At 41.2% G+C, this 21,791-nt stretch overlaps 3 protein-coding genes across 5 annotated transcripts in view; 2 read left to right on the top strand and 1 right to left on the bottom strand.

The window, feature by feature from the left end:
• gng12b (guanine nucleotide binding protein (G protein), gamma 12b) overlaps positions 1 to 8,411 on the top strand; it is a 33,742-nt gene extending 25,331 nt beyond the window's left edge. The window contains exons 1-3 of one of the 2 annotated variants that reach the window (XM_030791252.1): positions 4,531 to 4,542; positions 7,477 to 7,569; positions 8,102 to 8,411. In XM_030791252.1, the coding sequence (XP_030647112.1) occupies positions 4,531 to 4,542; positions 7,477 to 7,569; positions 8,102 to 8,227 (231 nt within the window). In that variant the 3' untranslated portion in view covers positions 8,228 to 8,411. Of the gene's footprint in view, positions 1 to 4,530; positions 4,543 to 7,460; positions 7,570 to 8,101 lie in introns of those variants that run through there. The other variant, XM_030791251.1, reaches the window with a different exon arrangement.
• A 5,456-nt stretch (positions 8,412 to 13,867) lies between these two features.
• Positions 13,868 to 16,369, bottom strand: gadd45ab (growth arrest and DNA-damage-inducible, alpha, b). The gene is made up of 4 exons (XM_030791404.1): positions 16,280 to 16,369; positions 15,558 to 15,659; positions 15,169 to 15,382; positions 13,868 to 14,387 (listed from the first exon to the last, which is right to left on the bottom strand). The coding sequence occupies exons 1-4, from the start codon at positions 16,327 to 16,329 to the stop codon at positions 14,274 to 14,276; spliced, it is 480 nt and encodes a 159-aa protein (XP_030647264.1). The 5' UTR covers positions 16,330 to 16,369; the 3' UTR covers positions 13,868 to 14,273.
• A 2,311-nt stretch (positions 16,370 to 18,680) lies between these two features.
• Positions 18,681 to 21,791, top strand: part of sec16b (SEC16 homolog B, endoplasmic reticulum export factor) — a 14,567-nt gene continuing 11,456 nt past the window's right edge. The window contains exons 1-7 of one of the 2 annotated variants that reach the window (XM_030791555.1): positions 18,681 to 18,724; positions 19,394 to 19,856; positions 20,203 to 20,300; positions 20,655 to 20,757; positions 20,867 to 20,951; positions 21,232 to 21,358; positions 21,606 to 21,757. In XM_030791555.1, coding sequence (XP_030647415.1) covers positions 19,558 to 19,856; positions 20,203 to 20,300; positions 20,655 to 20,757; positions 20,867 to 20,951; positions 21,232 to 21,358; positions 21,606 to 21,757 — 864 coding nt within the window. In that variant the 5' untranslated portion in view covers positions 18,681 to 18,724; positions 19,394 to 19,557. The remainder of the gene's footprint in view (positions 18,725 to 19,393; positions 19,857 to 20,202; positions 20,301 to 20,654; positions 20,758 to 20,866; positions 20,952 to 21,231; positions 21,359 to 21,605; positions 21,758 to 21,791) is intronic. The other variant, XM_030791556.1, reaches the window with a different exon arrangement.

The following is a 21,791-nucleotide window of genomic DNA, read 5'->3' as shown; positions in this document are numbered from 1 at the left end:
GAAAAAAACATTTGCGAGGTTTTATGATGTTTTAGAGTGTGTGAAACTGGGTGCACTGGCCAATCAGGTTAGTGACCTAGCAACCTTGAATTGAATGTGCAGTTTTGAGTGTTCCTATGAGAGTGTCTTTGTTGATGGTGGTAACTGTAAATTTTGTAAGGGGGGGGGGGCGGTTATCATGCAAGTTTATGTGTTTGCCAGCTCTATAGCTCTGTGTGATCTAAGAAGCTTGATCATTGCTTCAAAAGGAGAGGTAGAAGTAAGCTTCTCGTCTCTGCATAGAGACTGCAGGTATTACAGTAAGAGGTTATTGCCTCAATCACCGCCACCACTGGACAAGACAAATCACTTGCGAAGAGCATGGTTCAGAATAGCAGTATCCCTTGATGTGTCTGTTTTGGTGCAGTCATGTACTGCCTGTAAAATGAGAAAATCTTGCTTAGTCATGACCATCAGTCATAGAGCTGTAGGTGAATAGAACCAATGGTACAGTATCATTACTGTTACTGTTGTTGTGGTTGCTGTTATGCAAGTGACTTGAGGATGGAATTTCACATTTGACCTGAGCAGATTCACCCAGTTACTGTGTTTTGTTCAAGCTTGAAGTGACCAAATTCATAAACTTTGAAAAAAAACCCAAACAAACAAAAAAACAACAACCCCCCCCCCCCCCCCCCCCAGCTTAATCGAAATGCAAGTTGGATTTCTGAAGGAGAGCTAATGGACTTCAGACGCACTGCCTGCAAAACTGTCTTTTCATCAGTACGCAATAAGTTCAAAGCAAATTAACATTATGGAACAGGTCCGCATGTCTTTCACCCTACCTCGCTCCCATTCTCTTTGTGTGTGCCTGGCTGGTGTATTTATAGAAACAGATGGCAAATTTTCATTGAAGCCCCATCTGGCTGCGTGTACTGTGCCCCAGACTGAAATGCTCTCTCCCTCTTTCTCTCTCTTCCTCTCTCCCTCTCTCTCTCTCTTTGTCATGCCAACCCACTTCCCAATCTTTACCGCGTGTGACAAAGAATCACCCCTGTGAAATCCAAACATCCCAAATCATGGGTCGGCGGTGCTGTGTTTGATCCCCTTTTTTTTTTTTTTTTTTTCGGCAGGCTTGTCTGGCTGCCTTGCAGATGTGCATGGCAAAAGAGGGGTGAGGGACTTGCCTCATGCACTTAAAAGCAAAACCCTGAAATCCCCTGAAGTTGCTCACCTTCCTTCTCAGCAGGGAAGTGGTGTGAGAAATAAAGTAATGAGACAACAGGAGAAATAAGTGATAGCGTATAAGGTTGGCTCCCCAGACGAGGATTAAGACTAGCAGTCCTGCCCCAATGGTGCCCCCTTCTTCCTCTGAATCATTATGGACTGGATTCTGGGGCAAGGATTAGGTCTTGACCTGCACAAAATTGGATCCATGATGAGAACCTCCATATAAAATGGAATGTGGTTGAGGACTAGTTTTAATGCTTGATAAATCGGACTACAGTGTCTTAGAGGGAGAGAGAGGAGGCCCGTCGGGGAGAGAGGGCTGATGTTGTGGGGAGGGGTTAAGACAGCTGCAGAAACTGCCGATTCTGAAGAAGTGACATCTTATTTTGCGACCGCGTAGTCACAGCTGACATCGTTTCTCTGTGAGGCCCTTTCCACTAAACACACCCTGAAGCAGGAGCGAGAGAAGGCAGCATTGGAGTGAGAAAAAGAAAATGTTTGTCTGCCCTTTTCTTCCTTGTACACCTGGCTCATCCTAAATACACTGGGAATGACGTTGTCCTCTGCGCGACCTTTGCTTTTTTCTCTTCCCGTGCGGCCATCTAGTGGTTTCTAATCCTCCCCGTAAAAGGCAAAAAAAACCAACAAAAAAAAACCCAACCCTGATTTACATTTCAGTTACTTTACTCCCCAAGCCGGCGAACTGAGACCAGACGGAGACAAGTGAGAAACTAGCAGCCTGTGACTCAGGACCAAGGTACCCTGAGCCCACACACAATAAATAAAGCACTTACTGTCTTTAATCGTTCTTGAATGTCTCCACCTGACGCCAAAGGACTGTTTGCACAACACGCTGTCACCTTTTCATCTGATCATAATCAGTTATCAGTGGCCTTCAACGCATTGAAGTTTCGGGCATGGCTCATGATGTGTACAAGAAAGTATTTGGAGTATTTTTGTCTTTACAAGTAACTAGGGGGTGGAGGGGGGTGTTCTTTCCCCTCATGTTTTTCCTGTCTCTTTCCTCTGTACTTCTCCCTATTTTTTTCTTTCTTTCTGCCTCTCTGTCTGTCTTTATGTCTGACTTTCTTTCTTCCTTTATTTCTGTCTGCCTTCCTTTCTCACTGTGAGAGAGTTTGTCTCCTTCCTTCTCCATGCCTGATTGCTTGGTCTTGATGAATAGTCTGGCTCTCAGATAATATCAGACCGTCTGAGATTAACACTCATGAGGATGTTGTTAAACTTGCTCTAAAAGCTCCCCCAATACACTATCTCCTATTAAACACGCTGGAGTGTGTCAGCCCACTGATAGGACAATTCTCATTGTCTTTACACTGCACTGGATGTACCCCGGCCAAAGAACCTATTGTGCTGACTGCTGCAAGCCACATATTCATGCCTAGCATTTGTGTCACTGAGAAATTTAATGGTGCAATGGTAGATAATAGACTTGCCAGTTCCTCTTGTCGACGATGCAGTGGGAGGGAACTGATAAGGCATCATTTCCCTGAAGCAGCCAGCTTTTTAACTTAAGTCAACACCCAGTTATTAAACGACGCCAAGTTGCTCCATGGAAAACACAGTCTCAGCACAGATAGTACATTCTAAATGTGATAAATGCCCGTTAATATTCCTCTGCTTTTTTTCCTTTCTTTTTCTATTTTTTTTTTTTTTAATCACGGATTGTGGTTTCATAGAGGTTGTCTGCTCTTGGAGAACTGGGACGTCATTGTTTCCGTACCATTCCAAAGCAAGAGACTGTAGCTTGACCCCTCAGAGACAAGACCTCCTCAGACATCTCCTCTGAAAATCCAGTCCAGTCCACACTATGCCTAGAATCCGCAGTTGTGAATGTAGAAAGCATTGTTATGTGTGAACTGAGTGCTTGTGCTGCAAAAGCATTAGTTTATGGCTGCAAGTTTGCAGAAAGCACCCGCTAACAATGTGGAATTTTTAGTGAAGAGGGCAGCTGCCGGTACTATGGTGGAGTTTCCTGTGCAGTACAGCCTTTCTGTAGGTGGTCTCGTTGTCGTTTGTTTGTGGAAGGTTCAGAGCACTCAGCTTCCCAATTTTTCCAGTTGACAAGGTGGTCTCGCTCCAGCTTTTCCTGCCTGGCGATGCCAAGTTATTTCTGGAGCCGCACTTCAGAGACTGGGGACCCGCTGGGTTGGTCTGCGCTTGGCAGAGTGCCAACCAGACGGAGCCAGCGCCAAATCTTGCAGGAAACGCTACTGCTTTGGTGAGGTGCTCCTGTATGTGCAAGGGTTGGTGGCCTGGCAAGCAACTCCACCAGATGGGTCGCTAAGTGACGAATTTGAGCTAACAAATGTGTCCTGAGGTGGTCTAGTTTTGGCCCTACAGGCAGTCCAGTCATCCTCTTTACCCGGTTTTACTCCAAAGTCAAGCATGGAACCACTAACTGGGTTATACACTACAAAGCCAGCATGTGTTTCTCTCACATCTCTTACTTTACACACGCACACACACACACACACACACACACAGACACACGCACACACACACACACACACATCAGATCACACACACGGGCAACACCATCAAAGGCTTCCAGCCCTTGCTTCATGCAGATCAAAGCTTTCTCTGCCTTTTCATACCTGTGTTTATTTTTTCTGTTGTCTTTTGCATAGCCCATTGAGCTCATCTCGTTCGCAAACACAACCTGTGTTGCTTTTTTGCACTGTAGGTCACAGTGAGGTCGTAGATAATGAGACGTAACAATTAGTTGTGGGTAGACCCTTCAGCTCCTGGTTCTTGAGTGGAGGGGAAACTCTTTATGCTTTTCCCAAGGACTCTAATTAATTGGCGTCACTTTGCCTTCTCTAGAAAACTAGAGGCTTGCTGATGCATTGATAGGTATTCTCCTCCTAACCCACTGCGTCACTTTATGGTTCTATGGAACTTGTCTGGTATCAAAAAAAAAAGTTTGAGACAGTTTGTGGCCGCCTTACCTAATTCCGCTTAACCATTGTAGCACAATAAGTGTAGCATTATTATTTGGATTATTTGGATATTCCATGGTTGAGCAGAAAAAGGAGCAAAAAATAATATTAATCAATTACTTTAATAACTATTAAAAAAAACAAAAAAGCTGACTCATAGCCTTGTTTCAGTTGAACTTCCACTGTTTATCAAGATCTAATCAAAACAGAAAGTAGGCACTTGTACAAGCAGTGCAGACAAATACACTGGTGAAAACAGTGGGCGTATGGTTTATGCTCACTAACGCTGCTGAGGAAGACATGCAGCCGGACCCTTTTGACATCGATGGCCGGAAGCCTGAACTGGTGACAAGCATCATGCATGGATCAAACTGTCACTTGATTGTCAGGTGCTTAATAGGCAGAATGGGCCGTGCTAGTTTTGATGACAGAGTTGATATGAAATGGCTGCAGGTACTCGAGGAGAGTCTTGAGACACCCTGTTCACAGAGCGTCTGGTTTTGGTGATGCATTACACTCTGTCCTGTTCCCCTCTCATAGATTTCATAGTACTGCCGTATGCTTCTTCTTGGTTTGGTTCAGGTTTTGGAGGTTCATATCCTGTGGTAAATATCCTGCCTCACAACCTCCTCTCTTCCTGTTCTGCTTCTATTTTGTACTCCCAAATACATCTTTAATCATTTACAGTGTCCTGCAACAGGGAGAAAAAAGGGATGTAGCTTCCTGTAGAGAGAGGGAAGAACAGAGTGAGTGGGTTAATTAATCGGATGTGGACTGCACAGTGGCTTCAGTGATCATTCATGTTTTCAGTATCCTTCCGTGTCTTGAACACATATTTATGTCCACCGTGGCAGCGCTGAGTGAAAGAGGAGATTTGAGGACTCCACGGGAGGTTAGGGTTCAGCAGTGCTGGGTTTTAGTTGGCGTAAAAGGTTTTGAGAGGCGCTCTCTGACTGGTTCTGCAGACGTAGCTTTCCCAGAGTAGCTTGCGTCAGAGCGTAACCCTCAAAGCGGAGACGTTAGAGAGGTGACGTTTGAAAACTCTCTCTCAAAAAAAAAAAAAAGCCATGGCAGCCGTCTGTGTGATATGACTTTTTCTGTTCTGCCTCAGCTGTTATTGCCTGGGTCACAAAGAAATCTCAACCTCAGCAACGCGTCACTTTCGGTCATGCAGTGTTGGCCGCGTCTCTATTGGAAGTGCGACGATTCATGGACAGAATGTTCTCAGATCCTCAAAGCGATCCCCCAGCATTCCTAAACATTCTTCATCTACTCTCTCCTACCTTGCACTCTCCTTCCCCAATCCATATTGCAGCTTCAGAAATAAGGAAATTAGACCCAGATGGATCACTTCAGATTAAAAAAAAAATCATGCTGTTTAAGGAGAGGAAGCATGTCCATATAAGAAAGTAAGAACAGGAAGTCGCTTTTGTTTTGTATTGAAGCCGGTGATGAAAAATGAGACGAGCCTGAGGAAGGAAAAAACAGATCTTTGTAGAAACTCCTGTTCAGACACCTTTGTATGTTGTCAACAAGTTCTAGCCATTTTATACAAAGCTGCTCTTTCAGAATGTGAGTTTATTTAGGATAAATGTCCTCTGGTCGTTGTTTCCTAAGAAACAGCTCATGCATATTCACATCAACATCTGCACTCTTCTTCCAGTATTCAAGTATAGAGTGTGAAAAGTTCAATCTTTGCTGTATCCAAGGTCCAACCCCTTTGGTTGACCTTGCACACTTTGTGATGAAGGTACTTTTGTAATACAAAGCAGTTTTGCTATCACGTCTTTTTCATGGCATGCAAATTGTTTCTCACTGACAAACAAAAATAGCATCTGGACTGAATTCACATGAGTAATGTTGTCTGCATGGGCATAATGTATCCCCCTCACTTCCTGGACAGGGATGCTGAAACCCTCCTCTTATTACTCTAAACTGCTTAAGTCAGATAATGTGGGGGCATACCCACAAACCCTCCCTTTCTGAATCTTCTCTGAATCTTTTCTCCCTTCCTCTTCCTCGGCTGGTTTTGCGCTCACATTGAGAAGGAGATAGGGGGGTGTGTACTCAGTTTTCTCTGGAAGTTTGATAATGCATGCCTGGAGTTCTGAGAAAACTGGATGTACTGAGATCGGTAAAAGCCTGCAGTTACACACTTAGCACACTATTATATTTAACTGCGTTTGTTCCTCTGCCCTTTAAGGCTATGCCCTTTAAGGCTATGCAGTTCAGTTATACCACAGGGCTATGTTTTTTTAAGATAAACACAGAGCCCGATTGTCCTGTACATTCTCCTTTAACAGTATAGCATGAGAATAGCCCCCCTTCTCTTTTTCTCTCTCTCCCCCTCTCTCTCTCTTTCTCTCCAACTTGAACTATTGCATGAGTAAAGCAGCAGGTTCTGCACAGCTGTTGGGATTGTGCAATCACTTCCCTCTGTTTGAGTGAAGCCAGGTTAGAATCTCCGTATCACTGAATGAATGCGTGTGTGTTTGCTGTCTTGCGTACAAGATGTTGACTTGACAAATTCCAGTTACAGGAACATTATCTCTCAGGAAAGACAGCTGATAGCCTGTGCACAGAGGCGCTTGGCCTCCGCTCAAAGGTTTACACCCCGTTTTAGACGTGTCACGGATCCTGCTTTTACAGTAACAAAGTGGGTCACGAGCCCAAACGTTTGTAAAGTCTGCGAAGGCTCTATTCTGTCATAAATGACTCCCGCTGCCCACAAGATAATTGTGGAGCACAGTGGATATAAAAGGAAAATGAGAAAGGCCTGAGAAGCCTCTGAATGTGTTTAATGTGTATGTGAGGGGCGGGGTGGAAAAGGGGGTTGCGCTGGTATACTATGCTTCCTGTCTGGTGCATATCTGTCAGAGGGGGTGGGGTGGGGTGGGGTGAGTTTACGTTTCTCAAGTAAATATGATTCACTCTAATTTTAAAGTGCGTAATAAACTACCTTTCTGAGGGCAGTTTTTACTGAGAATAACAATGTGCGTGTTTGAATTCCTGTTTGTGATATGACTGTTAAAAGGAAATTAACAGTTAACTTACTGAATGGATTTCAGTAAATGCATTTCTCATTTATGTAACTCGTGTAGTTTTTCATGTGGGCCATTATGTATTCTGGATCCCGGAAGACAGTGAAAAAATATTTTTTTTATGACTTGTAGGTGGTCTCTCTGAGAAAGGTGGTGTTTTCAGCGTCTGTGTTGATATTACTCATTTGAAAGATTTTGAACAGTCCTCTGATATTAAAGGTTCATTTGTATTTTTTTTTTTTTTCCCCAGGTCTGTGAAAATCAAGATGTCGTCAAAGTTGCAGAGTTCCAATAACATAGCCCAGGCCAGGAGGACTGTCCAACAGCTGAAATTAGAAGCTAACATTGAGAGGATAAAGGTAACATTACATCCCCATTCCCACCATTTACAGCATTGTTGACTAAAACTCCTCTGTTGGCCATTAGTCTAAGGCAGTGTTCACAATGTGTCCCGCTCTGAATGGCAGTAAGACAATGTCAGACCCGGTCTTATGTCAGCCTACAGTGAGTGACTGTCCTTATCTGCCCTTAGAGTCTGAGCGTCACGGTTCTACCGCAGAACCTTCATTTGCCTCAGGGCATTCAAAAAGAGAACAGCCTGTAATTGAGCGTGCGTGCACACACTGAAGTGTTTGTGCATACTTTTGCGGAGTTCACGAGGGTGCACATGGCATTTGTGTGTGCATGTGTGTTGAGTGTGCGTGTGTGTGTGTGTGTACATGTGTGTGTGTGCGCGTGCGTGTGTGTGCATGCGTGTGTGCGTGCACGTGTGTGTGTGTGCATGTGCGTGTGTGTGTATGTGTGATCTTTTTTCTCATTCGTTTGCTTTCATCTATATTTGAATGTATGTTTGTGTAATCCTGTGGCATTTTCCTTCTTGCCAACCTTCAGGTTTCAAAAGCCTCTGCCGACCTCATGAACTACTGTGGAGAGCATGCCAAATACGACCCTCTCCTAATGGGCATCCCAGCCTCAGAAAACCCCTTCAAGGATAAGAAACCCTGCACTATATTGTAACAGAATGTCAGAACTCTGGGTGTGCTTTTTAATGTTCCTTTTTATAGAGATAAATTTGATTTTTAAACACATAAGTACACTAGTCGCCTTAAGAGTCAACAAATGCCCCCTTTCCCCCCCGACCCCTTTAAATACATTCACCTCAAGGCTAACACATTAAAAAAAAAAAAAAAAAAAAAGATCGTGCAAAGATTGTGTTTTGAAAGGCAAGTGTTCCCATGAAATGAAAAGGAGACTGTAAAAAAAAAAAAAAAAGGAAAAAAAGAAAAGGGTGCTAAGTAAACAGCCTCATTCCGAGAAACTGAAACAAAGTGAGCAGATGATGAATGAATCTTCACTTGGAGCTAGTATACTGAGAGGCCTGTATGTGAAGTTCCTGACCAATCTAATCTGATCTGTAGAGCAGAAGCACTTGCCTTTAATCATTTCGTTCACCCCCCCCCCCCCCCCCGCACAGTGCATGTCTTTAGTCATTCATTTAATTAATTTCACTTTGTTATGGCGAGATAAGTAACCACAGACACAGTGGGGGTTTTTTTCTGTCTCAAAACCACTGTCTGCATTCACCACATCCTTTAGCATATTTTAGCATTCTCACAACTGGCAGTGTCTCTGCTGATTGGTCTAAATCTTAAATGTTGATGATAAACTGTGTCTTGTGTGGTCAACAAAATTCTCCAGTTGCTCAAAAGTTTGGTACGTCATAACCTAAATTGAAGAAGTAATAAACCAGATGTGAGAAAGATCATCGGCAGGTCTCAGTAAAAGACAGACAAAAGCAGATTTCCTTCGTCATTGCTTAACGCGTTGAACAAAATTCTGCAAATTCCTCAAACAGGTGTGAACTGAGAGTAAACCATTTGACGCCTACCAGAGGAAAATGAATGAACCAAAACAAGTCCATTTCCAGATTTTGTCTTGCGCAAGATCACTCTCGACCTTACCCTGAGCCGTAGTCAGAAGCGCTCTTGTTATGAAACATCAATATTCATCCCTACTGCTTCAGTGAGGTCCCCTAATCATGCCACATGCCTTTCTTAAAGGAAGAGCAACAAAACTCTCTGACCAATACGTTTGACACAAACTCGTAAACTCCCTCTGGATTTCCAAGGGTTCGTCTTAGCCACCTTTGACTTGTGTAGTTGCCCTTGTGTGCTAGATACAGTAGCAATATATTTTGTTGCAGATTGTGGTACAGTAATATATTGTAACCCTTTAAATGAACATATGCCTTACGTTAATGTTAAATATTTTTTTATCGTTTTGATTTTTAATGATTGTCTCTCTTTTTTTTTTTTTTTTTTTTGAAAATAAGTTCTATCTAACTTGTCTTTACCAACAAGTCGGCAGAATTTTACCAGCAATAGAAACACATGTAGATTTTCTATCATAACTAGTGCTTTACATTTTCCCATTTTCATTTACTGAACAAATGAAACTTTATAAAATCTGATTACATTTCCATGGTGGTAAATGTTGTGGTGACTGTTGTAATCTTGAATTTTAACATTCCATGTTTACAACTGTTTTTTTTTTTTTTCTTTCTTTGTGTTGTTAGATCATTCATTTTCATTGCTATCAAAATTGCCATGCAGTTTAATTCATGTGTGTGCATGCATGTGTGTATGTTTTGTGCGAGTGTGAAAACGTAAAAGAAAAAAAAAAAAAAAAAGAAAAGAAGAAAAAAATAAAGAAAAAAGCTTCACCACCCAACTGGCAGAAACTACAAAGAAAGCAGCTTAACCAACAAAGGCCTTAACTGAAGTATTCTAACACTGATTGTCACACTCCTGTTTTCCTGTCACTCTCTAGGTTGTAATACTGTGAATTAGCAGGGCTGTCTTGTCAACCGTGTGATCTCAGTCGCCAAGGTAACTTACTAGACACATAGAATGAAGGACATAGCAGTGATGCAGTGGAGGATGTTGTATTCAACCTTAACATGAGAGCTAAATAAACATAAAGTTTCTTTTACATCAGCTGAAAAGCTTTAGCTCTCTGCATAGGTTACTTCCTTAGATTGTCCTCTCCTGTTATTGTTATAATTGTGTCCTCGGGTCACTCAAAAGATAATTTTACTTGTTTATGTGATAAGTGTGTGAAAAGCCAATTACACAGTTTCTGAATGATGCATTGCAAATTTGACCAGTCTCTGAATGTGTTGTTTTTATACAAGCTAAAAAAAAAAATGAATGCATACTATAAAATCGTGATTTGTCTTGATTCATTTTGGTAACAGAACTGACAGTTTGTTTTTGACAGGTTCAGATTTGAGTGTTTTAACCACTAAGCAGCCTTGCTATGCTGCAACATTTGCCAAGTGACATTTTTAAGAAGTGTTTCCTTACATGGTGTTTGTCCCATTTTCTGTGACTTTCTGGAGTTGGTGACTAGACTGTGTGAATTGATCCTGTTAAATATGTGTCTTTGAAGGTGCTTTGGCAACGTAATTGTGATTACACATTGAAGCTCCTTTGTCTTCTCACTTATGTATTCTTTTAACTGGCCACTTTTTTTGTCTTTTTTGCCTTTTTTTTTTTTGTAAAACTACACATTCATTCCCTGTATGAATTTCGCCAACTTGCATGGAATTACTGTCTTTTCAAAAAAAAAAAAAAAAAGAAAGAAAAAGTAATTATGTTTCTGCACCTTGTGATAAAAGCCAGACCTGGGTACCAATTTCTAGTGTCGTAAATGTTGTCTCTTCTTTTTCCAACTTCAAGTTAAATACAACTTTGTTCTCAGTCATGTTGTTTTGTCATTTTATTTCAACAGTACAGCTTTTAACACATCTCACACTTATTATATGAATTCGTTTTTGACCACATCCTTTAAGAAAAAGAGAGAGAGAGAGAGAGAGAGAGAGAGAGAGAGAGAAATGTCCTGCTGGATTAAGCCGAGTATTTAAAAAACCCACACGTGTTGCCAGGTGGATCAGGTAAAACATTCCCATTTGCTCTAGATTCCGTTGATTTTGTTTTGTTTGCTCCTATTTGGGTCAGAATAGGGCTGTTATGCAATGATCAATGTTGAATCCTGAGTACCTCTTCTCTGTCTCTCCGACACTGCTGTTTCACACAGAATCAGGTCAGGTCACACTGATGTTATCAGCGTAAGCGTCTGCCCCCTCTGATTGATGGAGCTGGCTTTGTACCACTGTCTTCCTCTGTGATTATTTTACCTGTCAACCGCACAGAAAGGCTTGGGGATAAGATAGTAACCCAGTCAGAGAAGTCATTCAATATCTCACCTATTTCCTTGCGGTTTCCCTCTGGTCAAATTGTTATGCTTCTTACTAATATGAGGTGAAACTCTTTTGTCTAACCACGGATGTAGTAGTGGTGGCCTTGTTATTTTCATTTCACATATCACTGTGTAATACCTCAGCTATCCGGAAGAAAATTAAACCATTAGTCTTGTTTTTTTTATTATTACACTTCTATTTGTCATTGGTTCCTGCGTATCAGCTTTGCTTATGCTGCACTGTTTTAGGAATGGTACTTCCTTTGAGCAGAATACTTGTGATCTTGAATCACCCTTCACAGGACCTGTGTTTGACCTTTGGTGCAAGTGTCATAGCACAAAGGAATATTTGCATTCCTCAAGGCTGGGAATAGCAAGTATCACACTTCCATGTAAAGTCATGACCCTAAACTTGCAGAATTTGCAGTTCAGTATTAGTAATTTGCATATGTTTTACATTAAATCTCAAATTCCAGACAAGAGTCAAATAGATATATTTCAAAAGAATTTCCTTTATCAGTGTATGAACAGGAACACTGTCCTTGGTCTAGTCTTAGTTCCACCACTCAGCTGAATTCCTGTCTTAAGCAAAGAGAGTTTAATGGCAGGGTTCTGTGGAAATTCATGGGAGAAAGGATCATGTGACCAGTGTGCTACTCCTCCTAGATGGGGGACAGTCAAGGGGCTTTTATGAGCTTGTCTTTTTCTGCGAACCTTAACCCCCCCCCCCCCCCACACACACACACACATACACACACACAATTATGCACACTCTGCAGGATGACCTAATTTTGGAAGCTTGTAAGTACATCCAAGTCCAAATTCCACCTCCCAGCTGCAGCAGATCTGAATTGTAGATAATTCACAAAGGGCCCCTTAAAACGCTTTGAGTTGGTGCATTGAGGGGTCTGTCTGCACACTTTGTTAGCTCAAAGTGAAAGGTCTTTTGCATTAATTGTTACCATTCGGCTAAGTCAATATAAGGAATTTATCAGCGAGGAATGCCTTTCTCTCTTGCCGCCTCTAGCTGAATCCCTGAATACGCGGAATTTCCTCGACGTTATTTTTAGCTCACTTCACTATTCCTGCTGAATGGCCCGGAAAACATTGCTTTGACTCACATTGTCATTGCGTCTTTGAGGGCAAAGACAAAGAGACATAAGCACTGAGTCTGCTGGTGTCATAGATGAGTCACTGTCTCGACCAAACTCCTATTTCTGTCAGTGCTTGTTTACCTCCTGCTTAGTCCAAACAAGCAAGGCCCCCATGACCTGGCTGTCATGCGTAGCTCGGTAACCGTAGGAACAGCATGGGATTCTCCTGTTTCTGTCCACAAGATGTGGACTATTTTTAGAAATGTTCTCGACAAGGTGTGGGAGTGTGTTAGGCTTGTCGTCCCTCTACACAAAAAGAGATACAATTCTTTCCACTGACGACAATTTTGTCACCACTACCGTCACTGTCAGTTCTGCAGCAGTGAGCTCTTTACTGCCTAAGCATGAACAATAGCCAAATGTATGATACAAAAATATGTTTGATAAATGTATCAAATAAAGTATTTTGTTCTTATGTGCTTCTATTTTGAACACCTACACAAACAGACCAAATCACCTCAGTTTTATACATATCTCCTAAATCTTCCCCAACAGTCACTAAGGCACAGCGACCAGTCTGTTCTGTGAAGGGCAGGTAAACAATCCTTGCCTGAAGTACTTGAGTCTTTCGGTTTCCTTTCTCTGTACTATACATTCATAGCAACGAGTGTTATGACAAGAGGAACAAAAACACCTGTACTGTGGGTGAGGTATGGTACTAACTGCTCTGATGACATTGAACTGTGGGAAGTCTCGACAGTTGATTCTGCACTTTCGTCAGACCTGTTTTGTTCTTTTCTTTCCACGGTTGTTGTGCATGCTGTTCTCAAAAGATCTAGAAATGCTATGTCATGATAGTTTGCGGCTGACCTGGGTCATTTACATGCCCTGGGTCGTTTGTATGACAAAAGGAAAACTGACCTCACTGAGTGACCCTAATCTGCCTCTCAGGTCACAATCTCACAGGTGAACACTGTCCAAACACAAAAGACAAATTCAAGTTGAATTCAGTTTTATTATTATTATTATTATTAAAGTTCCTTACACATCTGTTTAAAATAAACGCTGCAACATAAATATAACTCAATAATATTATAACAGACCAAAATAACAAAGATTATGAAAACACATTCCCGCAACGGTAGTCCAAAGATAAGCAACACATCTTTATCTCCTTAACCTATAATGCTTACACAATCTTCCCTTTTAAATAATAATAATGATAATAATAATGTACAATATAAAGATCATAAGTTAAAGTTGGTCACCATATTGCAAAGTTTCCATAAAATGATGCGAACCAGCACTTTAATTTATTTGCTTGTGTATGAAACTAAGCTCAGCTCAGTTCAGTCCAATCCAGTGTACTCCATGTCCTCCAAATTGCCTTCCCATAAGTCTCCTGAGTCCGGTCTCAGAGTCTCCTCACTTCCACATGCTGGTGAGCACTCACATGATTCAGTTTCCTTTCCAGTCCCTTTGCTGGCAATGGGCCCGCTGACACTGTCGCTCCTTGGCAACGTAGACTGCTGAGTCATTCATCCTTGTGGCGTAGTATCACAATGCATTCTTCTCTGGTTCAACAGAAAAACCCACCCTCGATTATCAAGTTTGCTGGAGTTCGGCAGTTCAGGGGCCCCAGCCTGGGATATTACACAGATTCAGTGCAGTAACAGTATTAAGAGTAGCACAGTTGTCTCCTCTCTATCTCATCGCTCTGGAAGACTGATGACAGGCACCCACTGGTCCAAACAGCGGCTGTCTCTGCAGAATCGGTTTAACTTACTCAGGGCTGGATCTTTCCAAGTGGATGACTGTGGGTTCTGCAAAGAAAGAAACAAAACTTCTGTTTTATTACAATAGCACTTTCAATGCAGACAAATGACTTTTTATGTGACAAATAGCTCGAACATGCTGAGTTAAGCAAAGATTAATGGGGGTGGTTAAGTTTGGTCATCAGAGACTGTGTGTTTGGCTTGCAGTGATTATACAGTTGCTGACATAAAAAAAAAAAATAATAAAAAAGCATGTAGCCCACAAAGTTCAGCTAATTTGCAAAAGATGGCCAGTCCTCAGAACAGTTCTTCCTGGAAGGGCTGTTTGCAGAAGTTGCCCAAAGGAAGTGCTCTGAAGTCTGCCAAGAAACTGGAATCGGAGTGCTCTGCAGGAGCAGTCAATTTATTACCACTCCACACTGTGTGGAATTCCACATCACAAAAACACTAAAGGTTCAGGGGACCTTTTAACAACTTCAATCAGTGTAGCTTCAAAGGGCTGTAAAGACAAAATGCGCCCGACAACCCAGCTCTTTTTCTGGTGCACAGCTTCTAGCGTTCTCATGAAAACGAATGCTTCCAAGCATGAGACATCAGAGCACAATTCTGTACTAACCTCCATGACGTAAATTCACATTCAGTATTAGTTAAGTTTATTACGGTATTGCGAAAGGCATTATGAGCGAGTCCCCGTCGAACTACTCATTTATGAATTAAAATGCCTGGAAAAGTGCTGCTCATGGCACTTCAGAAACCCAACGTGAATCATCGATTTTAACCCCCGTGGCTACCGCCTGAGTAAGCCGAGTAGGAGAAAGGTGACACTTACGGTGACTAATACGCAGTGAAGATCCATTGGCTCTCCTCCGGGCTTCATCTCACCCAGAATCTCCGCCAGGCGTCTCATATTGTTCACTCGCAAAATATTGATGTCATTCTCACAACAGAACGCCTGGATCAGAGTAAAATGAATCTGAAGAGCGACATCCTCAACGTCCTCTTCGTCTGTAGCCAAAAGGCATAAAACTACGTTGTCTGGATCTCTGAGGAAGAACAGCATAAGGAAAATGTTATATATAGATAACCTCGATAATATCTTCAAATATTTGTTGTAATTTACTTGCGCCAGCATGATTTCGGAAATAAACACATGCAATCAGATAAAAATAAAACCGTCCCACCAAATCCATACGGTTAACCTTCAGAAAAAATACTTACACGTTAAGTGATTTGGCGGCCTCGTAAACTCCAACTGTGATGCAACCCTGAGGCAATGCTGCGCTCAGAACATCTTCAAGTGCCCTTGCCACCGAATCCATTCTGATGAACAGAAAATGAAGTGTTATTTCAAAACAATACAGGGAAAATCCAGCCTGCTACTAAGATACCTGACAGCTTCAATTTTTTTTAGCCTAGCTTATGCAGCCAAACAGTCCTTGTGGATCTGCAACCACGTGAATTCAGTGCATTTTATGCACGGAAACTATATTGCATCAAAAGTTTTAGGCACAGTGGTCTATATTATTTAAGTCTGTCAACAAAACCCCTGCTATTGTTCATAACGTGCCTGATATTTTATATCATAGCTAATATCACTCACTGTCACTTGTGATGAGTCGCGAGAGCAAACTCCTCACGAGCTCAAAAGAATAGTTGTTCCTTCAGTACGCACGCTGATAACAATTAATCACTTGACTTGTCGGCTTAATCAAGTTATGAGCTCAATCGAATTTTGAATTTTAAGCAAATATCTAAAATTAAAGACAAAACGAACGAAGAATTACAATAAATATGCAACATGCAATCGCGGCATAAGCGTCCAAATTATAGAATAAATGCAAGTAATAAAACGCAAATCATACGTGGCTGTCCTACGTTACTCAATTGTAAAGTATATTCCAATATTCTTCCTAGCATATTTCTTAAAAATATGAGGATACCTTTCCGTGGCGTTGTCTCCACAAGATTCTTCAAAAGTCATATTGCACATGAGGTAAATTATCCGTAAGACTTATTATCCACAAAACGTAAATCCGTCCGACGACGTCTTCAGCCGGTGTAAGAATAACTGCTGTTGTCCTCAGTACGGTGACTAAATTCTGCAAAGACAAAGGAAGGCTGCCTGAATTTGCATATTGAATCCTATTGGTCACCACTCAAAACCCAACACTGACTTTGCGATGCCCTCTGTCGGCTCCTGACATATGGAAACACTTGGCTAAGAAGTCAGTTTTATAACAAAGGGTAAAAAAGTTACGACAGGGTGTATTCCAAGAGTGCTGAGTTATTGCGCACAACATTATCGGTATTAAACATTGCAAAGGAAGGAGACACCACGAAATACGGGAAATCTCAACCTTTGTACAACCTGCAGGAAATACTCATTGACAAGGTAGAGCGACATCTTGTGGTACAAGTGAAGCACTGGACGGAGTCCGTGGAGGAGGATGTGAGGGTGCAAGCAACGGTGTAATCCCTCTTCCCACCGACCTAAATATCGGAATATAGTGGCATACACTGCTATTCTTATGGTTATTACCTCACAGCAACCAAGTCAGTCTCACCCTTAAAATAATAAACTCGATCTGATATGTACAGTTACTCTTGAGAGTATTAAATTGGCCTATTCTTAGCATACACGTCCCTATTTAACGGCTGCATCGCACATGTGTAAAATATCCATTGGAGACAGTGCATGATGCGGAACGATGGAACACTGAGTGGGATTCTTTTTGTGATTACTTATTTGCTTTACTATAACAGCGAATACGCTCCGGTTAAACAGCACACTTAAAGCAACAAGAGGAAATCTGCAGGCATAGATAAACATTTATATGCATATAGAAGATGAATAATACGTACTCCGCACCTGTCTAAAACATCATGGTTGTCAGCATATTTCAGCTGATGAAAAATAAACAAAATGTGCGATCTAATGAGATATGCACAAATGGGATTAAACGAGTCATTGTTGAGAGAAACGTTGACTTGGTGTTGCGTAGCCTACTTGTCCAGACAGTGTGCTCTTTAGCAGAGTCATTCAGAGTCAGTGAGTTTAATAACATGTGGTTTCAATAATTTACTGTATCTGAACAGAGGTCTTATTCAGAAAGAAGAAGAGCTGCTTGTTCTCCATAATATTCCGCACGCACAATAACTACAATTCAGCGAAAACAGACTATGACATCATATCAGACCTCAGGGCTGCAACACATACATCCATTGCATGTACGAGTATGTCAAAGGCAATTTATCCAGCCTACAATTTAGTGCAGTCAGGGATTACCACGAAACAGTTAAAGCCTATTGATCCCAGAGACACTTTGTATACGGCATTCGGGGAAAACAGTTTACAAAACCTGTTGAAGGAACCTGTAAAGTTACGTTTAAAGTTCAGAACAACACAATGAATCTTTCGTTGTACTTCGAACTTTATTGTAGTTGATTTCCCCAGCAAAGAACTGTATATCAGTGTTATGAGTAGTATTTTAAGCTGCAGCTCATGCACGTCGAAGCTCAGCCAAAAAAGGAATTATATGTAAATTTCAAGATGGACTCTGGACTTTCATTTATCCCAATCAGTTACGATAAGACTAATATGACAACACAAACATTTAGCAAATTTAACAGTGGGTCCCATTTAATTTTCACCATAGATTTCTTGTTTATTCTTATTTTCATATTTCCTTTTTTATTTTAGATTCTTAGGTTCTTGATTTCAATTCTTGTAAAGAGACATAGATTGGGTTTCCCTTCACAATATGGAGATCTCAGTACTCCACTTTACGCGATTTGCACAGATGTGGCGCTTCCCACTGCTGCGACCGGTGATCAGGATAGTTCCGCACAACGTGGCAAGCACTTGAGGAATACTCCAAAAAAGGCAATGCAATTTCCATGCAATACACATGGAACAGAGTTTGCATATGAGATTGATACACAGAAATCTCAGCTAGTTAAATAATCGCTATGCAATTTCATTTAGTAATCCAGTAGTCTCCAAAACTAGTACCCTCAGTATTCTCGTTCAAGAATTGCATTGTTTATTAAAGCTTTTGCTTGAGACATCTGGCTGCGCGCACCTCGGTTTTAAAACTTATTTTCATAAAACTGTGGATCAAAGATATTTTTTCCCACAGTTTGAGACACTGCAGTTAACTTTTTTGGGATCATTGTCCTAAAACTTCTTGTTTCATCTGATGCAGAGACTGAAAGCAACAGAAATTTCAGCCGTTGCACTTTGACTCTTTGAAACAGTATCTTATTGACAGGTAAGCCGGTCCATGGGTCAAGTTAGTCAATGTTGTGATTTTGAAGCAACGTGATGTGTCAGTGTGCACTTTGAGTCTTGTTTGGACTAGGAGCGGCCTCAGCAGCTGTCAAAAGTGAGTTTTGTATTGCAGTTTAAACATTCATTCGCTCAAATTGTTTCAGTGAATTTATTTTGTCAATATTATTTTACCGGGTTTTATTGTAGCCTACCGGTGAAACTCACACGTACTGAAACTGCCGACTATGCCATTTTGTATAAAAAGATATAGCCTATGTATTTTTGTCTTTATATGATATATCTTACGTGATATAAGACATATGTATATTGTCCAGTGCTTGACTATTATGGTATATGACATTATCACATGTAACAACTGTTTTGATGTAAGTTATACTTCATGATGATTATAGTTATAATTAGTGAATAAAAGATGAGGATTATACTAATATTTGTCTCATGCAGCTGTACCAGTGGTAGCTCACAGATTCTTTTATATTAAACTCTGGCTTACCTTAATGACAAAGTTTCAGATACCCGAAAAACAGAGCTAGTGATTGACTCGCTAAGTCAGACACACCTCATATTACACTGGCAGTAATTTTCAAATCAACACGTTTGTCGCTTCATTGGATTAAAGTTGAGTCAAATTTAAAGTTGTGATGAGACCTTTTCATGAGACGTTTTTGATTTTCATAAGGTGAAGGTTTTGAAGTGGTTGTTATTAGCATTAAACAGATGTTAGAAGGGAGTTCATGTCTGGTTCTTTTCCTCTAACCTGCAGTTTGCTGCTGATATCAGACACACCTGATAAGAACCAACTTGGTCACAGCAAAAACAAACATCAGGACAGAATTTTACTTCCCTCATATGATCCTTCCATTCTTTTTCATTGCCATATGAAAATGTTGGCAACAAGTTTATGCCAGAATTAGAGCCAAGCCAACAATGGAACCACGAAGGCCCAACTGGCATGGGCCCAGCAACCAGTACCACTCAGGACCATATCTCAACCACCCAAGGGACATGGATAATTACCACAGACCCCCTCACCATGGAGGAGGACCCTACCAACCACCGGACCCAAGGGAGAAACCCTGGCCTGCTGTGGATCCCCGGTATGGACGCTACCTCGCCAGTCCTCCACCTGGGCCTGAGTTTATCCCGGGTTACAGTAGCACACCTCACCATGGAGGCAGCTATGGGCCGGATGGACCATGGCCTCAACACCCAAGGCCTCACTCAAGGTACCTCTTAAAATATAGCTTTCTTGCTGAATCATTATTCCACATTAATTATTCTTAATGTCTTAATACATTCCCTCTGTTGCATGATCTTATATATATACGTGATATACGTGTGTGTGTGTGTGTGTGTGTGTGTGTGTGTGTGTGTGTGTGTATGCATATGTATAATATATGTGTGATATACATACAATAGACAATTTAATATAATATGATATTACAGAATATAATATATAGTTGCTTGAAAATCGTGTATGTAGGTAATACCTGTGATTCTGGTAAATTGTGACTGAGTTTGTGCATGTGATACACAGAGACTGTATGATCTAATCAATTTGATGTATTTTAGGCATGGATATGACTACCCTTATCACAGCTATTGGGGTTACAGAGAGGATTATGGTTACTATGACCACAGTCATCAGAGAGGCCATTACAATCACCCAGGTACATTACCAATGAGGTCATCGACTTGAAAAACTAACTGATTAACACGAAAGATTTGTTTACTGCTTGAATTGTTCTAACAGAGAAAGTAAACATCAACAAAAAAGGTAGCGACTCTCACTGACACAGTTCATCTCAAGTTCCACTCATTTGCAGTGTAAGTCTGTTTTAGAGTGTAAGTCTTCCCTGGATTTCCCCGTGATGTCAGAGAGGGCTTCCACTTCTATAAGTTTACTGACCACATACTATCAAGAAAGCTTATCACAACATTTCCTTTGCGTACAGTTTTATGGAAATGAATTTAGTAAAACTGAAATTGCTTTTGGTTTCAATTCAGTGTTTTTTTTTAAATAGAAGCTGGACAGTGGACTCCACAGAGTGTGTGGAGGCCAGACGTGTCTGAGGGGAGGGGTCAGGAGCGGCAGTGGTCCTCAGACACATACACAGACCAGTACACGTTAGTCAGACCCTGTGTTCCCTCACAGAACAACACATTATTATTTTCTGTAATGATACCACAGCATGGTATTTGAGTAGTTCATGATAAGGTCTTTATTGTCTCCCAGATATGACCAGAGCCGAGAAAGAGACCAGCATGACTATGGTTTTTCAGAGAGAAGACATAGAGAGGAAAAGGGAGAAAATGGAGAGGTAAGCAACCAAAAATTCAAATGAAAAAAATAATTATTTAATTATTACAGGACTGAATTTTTCTTGATTCATGAATACATCAAACTTTGCAGTCTGTATGTATGTATGTGTGTGTGTGTGTGTGTGTGTGTGTGTGTGTGTGTGCATTTGCTGAATATCACTACATTCAGCAAATAAAGTGAAATTACTGAATAAAGCCAAATATAAGCTTTGTATGATGCTGTAGATTTTCTTCAAGTATTTTTTATTTTCAGTGTGTGTTGTTTTGTGTGATCTCCAGGTTTCTCAGTATGCTCCTGGGAACTTGGAAAGCTCTAAAACATCTGGTTTATCTTCTAGTAGCTATGAGCTCAGTCAATACATCAATGGTGCAGACCAGTATGATCCACTCATACCCCCCCACACAGGTCAGTGCAACACAAAGCATCCACTTTGGCCTTTTCTAGGGATCCAATCAGAGACTTTGGGTGGAGATTATAAACAGTCAGAGGCATATAGTTGAAACTCTTAGACTTAGAGACACAACACCTTGGATTTTGTTAACGTAATTAAGGTGTGCTTAGATCAGAAGAGAAGCTTGGGGAGAGTGCAGAGGAGGTTCCAATTTGACATTATGAGGCCTGTGTATCTGTTTCAACGTTCTGTGTTTAATAGAGCAAGAGAGCAAATCTGAAGTGGCAGCTCCTATGAAGTTCTGCATCCCTCATGTGGCTATCAGCTTTGGTCCAGCAGGTCAGCTGGTCAGGGTTTGTCCAGCGCTGCCTTCAGATGGGGAACCAGGTCTGGTGGAACTTCACAGCTTAGAGGTATGGAACCACACAAAGGAATCAACCCACTCCT

Source organism: Chanos chanos, chromosome 14, assembly GCF_902362185.1.
Source record: "Chanos chanos chromosome 14, fChaCha1.1, whole genome shotgun sequence".
Classification (NCBI taxonomy): domain Eukaryota; kingdom Metazoa; phylum Chordata; class Actinopteri; order Gonorynchiformes; family Chanidae; genus Chanos; species Chanos chanos.
Note: the sequence above shows the minus strand (reverse complement) of the source record. Positions and strands in the feature narration are given on the sequence as shown.